This window comes from Papilio polytes, unplaced genomic scaffold (assembly GCF_000836215.1).
Source record: "Papilio polytes unplaced genomic scaffold, Ppol_1.0 DF821845.1, whole genome shotgun sequence".
Lineage (NCBI taxonomy): Eukaryota > Metazoa > Arthropoda > Insecta > Lepidoptera > Papilionidae > Papilio > Papilio polytes.
The window spans coordinates 4,273,814-4,284,491 of record NW_013527359.1 but is presented as its reverse complement, the minus strand read 5'-3'; the positions used below and the strand labels follow the sequence as shown (position 1 = coordinate 4,284,491).

The following is a 10,678-nucleotide window of genomic DNA, read 5'->3' as shown; positions in this document are numbered from 1 at the left end:
TCATAGTGAGCAGTGGCATAGACTCGCTGACGGAGGGCATGGTGTCCGCCACACCCTCCATCTCAGACGTGTCCGCGTCACTGAAACTTTACATTAATATTTCACACACAGTCGCATATTAGGTTCTAATTCAATGCTAAGGGAGCATTAGTATTGAGTATGAATAAGGAAAAACTTAAGGAAAAATAATAATCAAATAACAGTGTGGAAGGAATGGTTGTTGTCACTAAGTGTTGATTTTCCATACTAATATTATAAAGAGGAAAGATTTGTATCTTTGTATGTATTGACATAACTCAAAAACTACTGAACCGATTTAAAAAATTCTTGCACCATTAAAAAGCTGTATTATTACTGAGTAGCATAGGCTACGTTTTTACTATTTTTTTTAATTTCACGCGGGCAAAGTTGCGAACAACAGCTTGTGTAATATAAATTACTACTGAAGGGACTATTTTTGTGACTAAAGAAACTAAATGTGGATAAAACTAGGGGTATCATAGTGATTTTTAAAGAACCATACTCATTAGGTGGCTGTGTTTGTGGCAGTATAGAGAAGGAGTGAAGCGCAGCGGGGCCATTGGCAGTTGATGTGATCAGAGCCGCTTCAATCTGCCCACTACTGGATATATCTGCCCCACCTTCTGCTGTACTTGAACTGTAAAAGTGTTACAAAGAATTTTTTACTTGATTTTTTTCTATTTCATAACTAAATGTTATTAGACACCAGAATATTATTTAGGCTAAGCCTAGGGTTCATTAATATGTATGTATTATTCATATAAATTTTTATTTATTTCACAATTTCGTTCTTGTTTCAATAATAAATCGAATAATACAAATTAAAAAGAAAATTAAAAGCACACACAATATAAGATTAAAGCTAATTTCTAGTCATGTTATTTACTAAATAACTCTTTCATGGTTTCAATTCTAAATAATTGATATGTATTACTGCATTCAGACAAAACCTATAAAAATATAATCCAATAATCAGAAGGTATACCTGATGCCTGTGCTAAGCACATCCTGGGCGGCACTGCTGATGTCATTGACATCGTCACTGCTGGCCACACCCTCACCTCCTCCCATGTCTTCATCCATTGTACTTGATTCTTCTGTAAGGTAATAAAACTGTAAGGACTTCTGTTTAACTGGTAAATAAATGATAGAAAATATATTACTTTGTAAAGTTATAGATATCCTGAAGTTACATTATATTAATATAAGAGTTTGTACTCTAAATGGCTGAATTGATCTTGATGAAATTTGGCATAGATGTAAAAGTTAGTCTGGAAGAACAAATAGGCTACCGGCATAATTCAATATAGTATTATTATAAATTACTACTTAAATTTAACTTAAGTTGTAACTTCTCATACCATCCTGCATGATAGGTGCACCATCCCCTTCTATGGGCATTGCAGAACTTATAGATTGGTCAGGTGACTCCTCCTGTGCAGCATCAGCCGACTCACTCTCATCCAACCCGGCCTCCTTCAATATAGGATCTAATGGATTGTCATCTTGTGGGGAGTTATCTTCAGTTGCTGCCTGTTTATGTTATCACATTTATAATACAACATGTCATAAATAAAAGCAAGTACATCAAGCATAAATTTTTTTTTTACATTTGCAAAGAAGACATAACAGAAAATTATTTACAAAAAAAGGTATATACAAATTAGAATTAATAATGAGTTTTCCACCTAATATGCAGAAGAGATCTCATTCAAATTTGGTGTAGATGTAGAGCATAGTCTGGAACAACACATAGGCTACTTACTTTTATTTAATCTCATGTGGAAAGGGTCACAACTAAAATCTAGTAAGACAATATTAAATAGAATGATCACAAAGAACACTAACTGGTGTAGACAAGCAATTGTCTCCTATGTAGGCAGATTCATCTCCCATATGACCTGGGGTTGTATCATCTATGTCCATTTCATCTTCTGCTTCAGCTTGACCTGCTGCAAACGTTAAAAATACTAACTTAAAACAAATTACATATTTGCAATTGTCACTTGTATGTATTTAAAATGTTTATAAGTCATTATTTGATTAATTACAAGTAAAGCGTACGTATTGTACGATAGAATGTGCATGTGTTCTTACCATGCTCAGACAAATGTTCTTCTCCATCAGCTTGTTGCAGTCCAGGCTCCACATCTAAAACGTCACTACTGCTTGTTGGGGCACCGTTTGTTGCTGTTTTAATCAGAAATATTACGTATATGTAATGAAAATTAAAGTAAAAGATCAACAACACACCCTGATTGATGCAAATTAAATGTCTGACTGGGAAACAATAATAAGTTAATTTTACTATGAAATCCAATATGAAATCTCACTTCACACCTGTTTCTTCCACAGAAACTGCTTCCGAATCATTAGCCGGCACGTTATTATCAGAAGTTTCCCCTAAATCAGGCAAGTTTTCTTCTAAGGGGGACATTTCCGCGCCATCGGGTAATTCACCGTGAAGAGCGGAATCAGATTCCATTTTAAATATATTTCAAGCGACTTCACGTATAAAGCACAAAAAATGATTGAATTTTACTTATGAAACTAAGCAATAAAGTATAACATTATCCTTAAAAACCGAAAATTCAACAACTATTTGACAAATTATTAAAACACGCCATAAACAACAATGTCAAGCCATTTTGGCGTCATTATTTGACTGTTATGCAGATAAAAAAATCCACAGAATATTATAATTTGTGTGCTATTTAACTATTACCCATTATATTATTTTGACTGTTTAATTTATTTATTACTTAAATACATTTTAAGTACTTCACTTTAAGATGAAAATGGGAGATAAGCGTACTGCAACTAAATGCTTTAATTTATAGTAAAAAGACATATTTTTCACAAGATTGTTAAAAACACAACTTGACAATTTCCTTTTTTGACAAACATCAGTGTCAGATGTCAGAGGGATCAGCTGTGAAAATGAGTTTTAATAATATAGAAATTAATTGATTCCTTTGTTATTTAGTTGTAAATATTTTGTCTAAATCGTATTACCTGCAATATTTAATGATTGTTCTAAAAACAAAATTCAAAAATGAGTGACAAAAGAAATGAAAAGCCAGGAGAGGGTTTAAGATCTCTAAGGTCTACAACAGCCTTTCGTGTTATCAATTTTGAATTGTATGCAAAACCTGTAAGTTTATTGCGTAATAGACTGAAACGTGAGAAAAAAAAATCATTTGGGTACTAATCTAATGCTTTTACTTTCAGAATATTGTTATAATGGGCTTGGGCATAACATGTTTTGGTCTAGCTCTTGGTTATATTGCATACATGCGACAAAAGTACGAGTCAATGGGCTACTACTCAGCAATTGATAAAGAAGGCAAGGAAGTTTTTGAAAAGAAGAAATCTAAATGGGATTAGTTCAAATGTACAAATTATATTAAATTATAATTAGTGTGTAAATTCTAGAAATAAAAGCCATAGTTAATTTATCAAATTTTTATTATATTAATGTAGGTGTTCCAACACCTTGTAATAATAATCAATATAATCCTTGTTTAAGGCAGCATATATAAATTTGAAAATATACAATAATTGAGAGTATACAAAAGCAAATCAAATTTTTGTTTTTTCAATAGGTGATACATACATACATACACTTCTTGTTTATCAATATTATAGAGACTGTCTGCCTGCAGACTTTCTTACTATTTCTTTAATAATAGAGATTTGTGTTGGCCACCAGAGAATAAAATAAGTTTTGGTTTTAAACTTTCCTATTTTGGAAAGTTGTTCCTTGATACCGTTTTATGTGCATTTTGAATGCAAACACATAGTGAGCAAATGTTGGACTTTTGTAATGTGCTATTTATGTAGATACAGTAGATTCCTTATAGAATATGCGACATTATCTTCCACTGTTGGAAACCAATAACCTGTGAATTAAACTCCGATATTAAATTATAATTTCATAGTTTTTAATCTGTGCGTGTTTTTTCTGTGGTAGTGTTGGTGTCATTTTTGACATCTGTCAAATGTTTTAAATTTCAATCACGTCACTTCCATAAATTAAACTTAATTTGTTATTGTATGTATAATGTATTTAAGAGTGTTATTTACATACTCGTTTGATAAGGCAGCATTCTATAAAGCTACATAAAATTAGAAAACGTTTAGACTTATAAGAAGAAAAAAATCGTATTTAAAGTATCATGTTTTCTGCTTTGAAAAAATTAACAAGAAGTAACGATGATCGCTGTGCAGCTCCTTTGCCGATGTCTTCTTCTTTACAAAAGAAATTCTCCAGAGGAGTCCATTTTAATAGTAAAACAGTATTCTATATTAGCACTTTTTTCTTCAAATGTACACACATTTAGAATAAACTTCTATTTATAATTGTTTTAATTTTTAGTGAAAATATTAATAAAAGGAGACCGGAACGTCGGAAAATCGTGTCTTCTACAAAGATTACAAGGTGGACCATTTACTGAGGAGTATGTCCCGACAGAACAAATTCAAGTGGCACCAATTCATTGGACATATAAAAATACTGACTACATTGTAAAAGTAAGTATATCGAAAATAATAAACAGTTTAAAAACATGTCCATTTTGTTGAGGCAATTTTTTCAAATATCAATTTTGTGCCTATTCTTGTTCCAAAAACATTGCTGTTGAACAAAATACACAGATACCTATATAAAAAAAACTTACAAGGCACTTTCTCATTAAATATGTTAAGTATTTTTGTAGGTAGAAGTATGGGAAGTAGTAGATAAGGGTCGAGCAAAAAAGAAGCCACCTTTAGGATTAAAGTTAGAGAACCAGGCAGCACCTGCAACACAAGATGAAGAGTATGAGACTCCTGTGCTTGATGCCACATTCCTGGATGTTTATAAAAATGCCACTGGTGTTATACTAATGTTGGATATAACTAAACCCTGGTAAGAATAAAATACATATTACTTTTTAATTTGTGTATGCAGTAGAAACCATTATTAAACTTATAAACAATACTATACTGGTTACTAAATATTTTTATTAACAGTGTTGGACAATCCCTTGGATGTGTAAACTAATTTTATGTAGATTTCGATACAAAGGTTACATATCAAGATATCTTATAAGAGATGCAACTCTTCATTTGTTCAGGGCAAAAAAAAAGCTAGGGAATTATATATATGGTGACAAAAGCTAATTCTCAGCTATGAACTATTAAATATTGCAGGACATTTGAGTATGTTGTGAAAGAATTGTCCCGGGTGCCAGCGGACCTGCCCGTTGTGGTTCTGGGCAACCACTGTGATATGCAGCATCACAGACAAGTACATCCACACCATATAGACCAAGCTTTACATCATGCTAAACTTACAAGGTACCTTTTATTTGGTATTTTTGTTCAGTTCTGTTGAGATTACGACCACATCATCTTCAAGTTATAAGATTCTGAAAATACTACAATAGTTAAAATTTTACTTCAATGCAGGTAAATTGATTTTTCAACATTTTCTATTCCAGAACAGCACCAGTGCGTTATGCAGAATCTTCTATGAGGAATGGTTTCGGTTTACGATTGTTGCACAAGTTTTTAAGTGTACCATTCTTAAGACTACAGAAAACTAGTCTGTTAGAACAGTTGCAGAGAAATCAAAGGGATATGGAGGATGTTGAGAAGGAATTGGATGAATTTCAAGTATATTTTATATTAACTTACTATGAAGTCTATTATTTTAATTGATTTATTATCTATGATTGGTATTTTCTTTTAGAATTCTGATGAAGCGCATTATAACACATTTTTGGACCGCCTCGCTAATAAGCGGAGACAAAGCAGCGAAAAGGAAGAGCCACGGGTGATAACTGACAGATCACCAAGCATTGTTATAGGAGCGGGGAAACCAATAATACCACCTAATGTCAACCCACTTGTGAGTTTCTTTTTATTTTTTTATTTAATACATAAATTGTTTTCTAATCTATAATTGTATTGTCAGTTAGCGCAGTCATTGAATCCAAAAGGGATAAAAGCATGCCATAGCATACCAGATAATACACAAAGTGCTCAATCTCAGTATGTGAGTCCGGATTTATTGAAACGCAAACAACCTGTTAGTATGGAAATGACACCTTCCCGGCAATCACAACAGGACAGGTTAGTATTTATTACATTGCTTAATGGGTATCGAATTTATTTCTTTTACTGTAACTCTGATGAGTAGTAGTAAATGTCTTTGATGGTATTTATTCCGGTTTACAGTGCTCCGGGAACACCATCAGGTACAAATGCGTCTGCATCCTCAGGAGCTTTAGATGAGTTCTATGCAGGAACACTTGATAGCAGTTTCTTGGAGGACTTGACTCCATTGTCGAACTCTAATCATGAGGTGGCATATGACACTGAAAGGTATATTTCAAGATCTCCCTGATGTAACCATATTTTCTTCCCTTAACTAAATCTATCTATCATTCGCAGTTCTTATCATGTCATTTGTAATCTGTAATCTACCTGTTCAATAACATAAAAATCTTTTTTATTTGGTACCTCTGCAATAATGGTGTTTTTAGCCTAAAATGCCAAACGCACCTGAAATGCTATATTATATGTAGTGACTACTTCAAATCACAACTATAATATATTAATGTTGCCAATTACAGTGAGGATGAGGCAGTGATTAATCCAAAAGTGACAGTAGAGGAAGATGATTTAGACATAGACAATATTCCATCTACCAATCAAGTTAAAGAATCCACATTGACCATAGATTATACTATGAGAATGGATGAAGAGGATGAAAGTATAGATAAAATATTCATGAAACGAGCTGTAATAAGCACAGATGATATAGAAGATAATACAATGACATTGAGTGCGCCAGATCTCCATCCGGAAGTGCATTTGTCATTGAATAATGATTTTCCTATATGGGCTGGAGATTCTAGTGTTAGAAGATCACCAGAAGGTAAAGTAACTTTGATTTATAATTACATAATATTTATTTAGCTTTAATTGTGAATTTAGTTTTAATCTGATAACTGTTTGTAGTACATTTAAATTTAAACATGTTTCAGGTGGAGAAGACCCAGATATTTCGAAAGAACCAAACTCCAAGGTAATGCAGTTTTTTAACTAGTTATTTTCTAAAGGAAATTTTTGAAAGTAAATTAACATTTTTGATACTTAAAACTATCAATCTAGTAAAAGAGAATGTTTGGCTTCCATTATTGCAGGTAGAAAAGAAACACAAAAAGAAGAAATCCAAAGATAAAGATAAAACTGATGGTAATGAGAAATTGGAACGTAAAGAGAAAAAACACAAACACAAGAAAAGCAAGAGTGAGAAACGGAATTCGAATCCACAACAAGATTTATTGGCTCCCACTGTCACTGCTGACTTTGATTATGGAGACTATGATAGTATTTAATACTAGTAATCCGCCCTGGCATCGGGTGGGTATACACAATATATTAACCTTGTTTACCAATTGGTGAAAAAATTACTACAGAACCATTTGGGGTTAAAAAAATTTCCTCTTTAAATTAGCATAGACAAGCTAGTGTTAGTAGTAATATTCTATTTAGCTTTATTTTGTATGCAATGCTTCATATTTAATGATATAAGTACACATTAATTACTTAATATGTTACTTAACATTAATTTAATGCTTTTATGAATTAAGAAAGAATTTGTGAATGTGAGATCACACTATTTATGAGATCTGATTTTTTTTAAAAGACTTAAAAACATGTTTTGGAGCCAGTATATTTTACATTAAGGTGAGTTTATTACTTTACAGTTAATAAAAAAAAGTACTGTATCAAATCATCGAAAATCTAGTGTTTTTTTTTTCTTCTTATATCATGCGATATATTCTCTTGTCCTATTATATTTTATTTAATTACAATTGTTCACTCTGCACAGCTTATTTAATAAAAAGGGTTTTAAATAAATGTTTGCTATCTTCAAATAATGCATTGAATATTTCAAAATATATTTTGTATTTTTGTACAATATGAAACTGTAGAAAGGATTTTTGATCTAACATTGATAAAATAACTATGATCTCTATGTTTATTTCAAACTTGTATGTTAATATTCGAATAATTATAAGATTCGAAAAGAATGTTATTGCTTGAAAATGTTAAATAAGGATGCTTTTTTCCATTAGGGTATGTTCAAAGTTGCTAAATGAAATAATCTATTTGTATTTAGGCCAGTTTATGTTATTTAGCATTTTATATTGAGTTTCAATGTGTCTCTAGAGAAAATAAAATTTACAAACTGATATTTAGAACAGAATAGCACAGCAAATCGTATACCTTTAAGAAATTAATATTATAGCCTGACCAGGAATATAAAACTTTTGCCAAATCGGCGAAAAATACGGAACTAAATTCTTTCCGCACATTATAAAGTGGTCTAAACCCAATCTGAGGACGAAAATTTTCTTGTTCTTGGTTAAGCTATAATTAGTATCAAGTTCCAATCAGAAATCGAAAAGATGTGATTTCTAATTTTTTAAACAGTATGAGATAAATTATAGCTCAAAAACTGCCTTGTTCTTTGGAATATTTGGCGCCAGGGCTTCCAAGAAACATTTGATAACACTGTTCTCAACTGGTCTTATGCATCTGAATATCGTGATTATAACGTGTTTTGTGAATTTTTTATCACTTAGCGTACATTGTTGGAGCTGTTTCAAATTTTATAATGTTGAGTGTGTTTATATTTTGTAAATGTTTATGTAGCGTTATATATCAGCCTTGTGTGTTGGCTATACATTGTATGTTTATGTAAAAATAAGTGATTTTAGAAATAAATTTGCTTGTTAATGTGTTGATTTTTTTTATTTTTATGCCCCCGCCGGCAGACAAGCGTGAATCGTTAGTCTTTTGGCGACATTAAAATAACTATATCTCGGGCAGTGCATCACATGACATACGCCACATAAGTGTATGGTGGGATGAGGCAATGTTTTCGGAAGTCAGGTTGTAAACTGATGAAGATGGGACAGAATGTTTAACGAAAGATGTTTAATAAATAGATTACATTCTATTCAAAAAATGTAAATATACAACCACATCGATATTTTATTGGTTAGATTATAAAAATTGGACCACTTGTAAGAAGTCCACGCAGTAGTGTAACAATATTACAAACAAAAATCTCTACATAACAGAACTTACACATATTAGTCAACTTTATTTTATACAAACTATGGTACACGATTAATTAACATTAATATTTACCTAAATTTATATTTTATACATTCTATGTATAGTAGATAATTTCTTCATTTTGTAATAAGTTAATAAAACTATAAAATATTCTCTTCAGTTAAACATTAGGCATTTCATAAGGCTAATGTAGGTATTGGAAACAATATTTGGTGGTTTTATGTCTTTAGAACAACGCGAAGTAGGTACTCATTCAACAAAATATTTGATACAAAGCACTTTGTACTTGACTTCACTTCTATCATCAACTTTTCATCATCAGAATTTGGAATACATTAAATTGTTTCGCGGACTTACTATAACAATATAAAAATAAACCTAACGAAGTATAACTTCCTAGTCATTTGGCTGACAGTAGACAAGGTACAAAACGAACAAAATAAAATGCCGTCAAATTATAATACAGTTATCACACATTCAGCTAACACCGCTTTCATGCAAAATGTACTTTTATTAAATAGAGCAGAGAAGACTACGTAACGCTACGTCGTGGAAGGACTAAGTAGAAAGTCGAACATTAGATGCAACCAAAATTGAGAACATATAAATATTAAAGCGAGTGATGACGACAGCTTGGAGCCGTGCACTCCACTGACCTAACACTTGCGCCCGCGCTGCTTTAACAATGTCTTATAAACGCATCGAGCCCAAGCTATCCTCACCACTCCATTAGTCAACTGAGAATCTCTTTCTACTTAATATAATTAGTAGCTGCTCAAAGGTAGCCCAGATTAATCTAATAATTATGAGCTACACTAATGCATCGTCAACAATTTAATTATATCTTGTTTATAATATCAAAAGCGATCTAGCAATGTATCAATAAAATATTTCAATCCGAAAACCACATTATTCACTGATGATATACATATATATTTGAAACAATATATCTATTCAAAAGGAATGTTTAAAATTGAAGAATGAATCAGTTAATAGTATAGATATTCTGTCAAATAGTGAACAATATATAATACATATTTCATTCTGTAACCGATATACAACAAATTTCAACATGTAGAGCGGCGACGCACCGCAGCCGCTGAGGCGGTCGTCGATAGGAACACACGAGGTGGCTCTCTTCGCACTGCGGCCGACTGCAGCCGACTGCTGCCGACTGCTACCGACTGCTGCCGACTGCTGCCGACTGCAGCCGACCGCAGACAACTGCTGCCTAACAATCAGCGCTACACCGCACTGCGCGACCAACGAACACGGAAAACTAAAACCCCATCGTGTTTTCCTACATTCGGGCGTTAAAACAATATCGACTATAACCACATCAGTAACACTCTTTATCTAATTTCATCGAAAAATTTACCTAGTTATTTTAATAATTGTATCTCTCACCAACAATGAGCTGCAAAATAATTTGAATGCATTTCTAGCGTCTTCCTTAAATATATCATCTAGATAATCTTATGTACAATCTAAAGATAATTAATTGTTCAAATCTGTT

The 10,678-nt window shown here is 32.2% G+C and overlaps 3 protein-coding genes across 3 annotated transcripts in view; 2 read left to right on the top strand and 1 right to left on the bottom strand.

Moving 5' to 3' along the window:
• Positions 1-2,665, bottom strand: part of LOC106107826 — a 7,236-nt gene extending 4,571 nt beyond the window's left edge. The window contains exons 1-7 of the mRNA XM_013288831.1: positions 2,362-2,665; positions 2,119-2,211; positions 1,870-1,973; positions 1,383-1,554; positions 1,007-1,118; positions 524-658; positions 5-86 (exon numbers count right to left, since the gene is read on the bottom strand). Of these exons, the coding sequence (XP_013144285.1) occupies positions 5-86; positions 524-658; positions 1,007-1,118; positions 1,383-1,554; positions 1,870-1,973; positions 2,119-2,211; positions 2,362-2,506 (843 nt within the window). The 5' untranslated portion in view covers positions 2,507-2,665. The remainder of the gene's footprint in view (positions 1-4; positions 87-523; positions 659-1,006; positions 1,119-1,382; positions 1,555-1,869; positions 1,974-2,118; positions 2,212-2,361) is intronic.
• A 255-nt stretch (positions 2,666-2,920) lies between these two features.
• Positions 2,921-3,479, top strand: LOC106107902 (small integral membrane protein 8). The gene is made up of 2 exons (XM_013288917.1): positions 2,921-3,175; positions 3,253-3,479. The coding sequence occupies exons 1-2, from the start codon at positions 3,077-3,079 to the stop codon at positions 3,406-3,408; spliced, it is 255 nt and encodes an 84-aa protein (XP_013144371.1). The 5' UTR covers positions 2,921-3,076; the 3' UTR covers positions 3,409-3,479.
• Positions 3,480-4,044: 565 nt separating this feature from the next.
• LOC106107850 (rab-like protein 6) lies at positions 4,045-7,759 on the top strand. The gene is made up of 11 exons (XM_013288856.1): positions 4,045-4,311; positions 4,400-4,554; positions 4,740-4,930; positions 5,215-5,361; positions 5,505-5,679; positions 5,756-5,914; positions 5,981-6,138; positions 6,244-6,390; positions 6,642-6,946; positions 7,056-7,096; positions 7,215-7,759. The coding sequence occupies exons 1-11, from the start codon at positions 4,200-4,202 to the stop codon at positions 7,407-7,409; spliced, it is 1,785 nt and encodes a 594-aa protein (XP_013144310.1). The 5' UTR covers positions 4,045-4,199; the 3' UTR covers positions 7,410-7,759.
• Positions 7,760-10,678: the final 2,919 nt, after the last annotated feature.

Bases quoted from the DNA above. Each gene is read 5' to 3' on its own strand.
- LOC106107902 (XM_013288917.1), top strand. From the start codon at position 3,077: ATGAGTGACAAAAGAAATGAAAAGCCAGGAGAGGGTTTAAGATCTCTA. The intron at 3,176-3,252 runs GTAAGTTTATTG...TTTTACTTTCAG, and splicing joins TTGAATTGTATGCAAAACCT to AATATTGTTATAATGGGCTT.
- LOC106107850 (XM_013288856.1), top strand. From the start codon at position 4,200: ATGTTTTCTGCTTTGAAAAAATTAACAAGAAGTAACGATGATCGCTGT. The intron at 5,680-5,755 runs GTATATTTTATA...ATTTTCTTTTAG, and splicing joins AGGAATTGGATGAATTTCAA to AATTCTGATGAAGCGCATTA. The intron at 5,915-5,980 runs GTGAGTTTCTTT...TTGTATTGTCAG, and splicing joins CACCTAATGTCAACCCACTT to TTAGCGCAGTCATTGAATCC.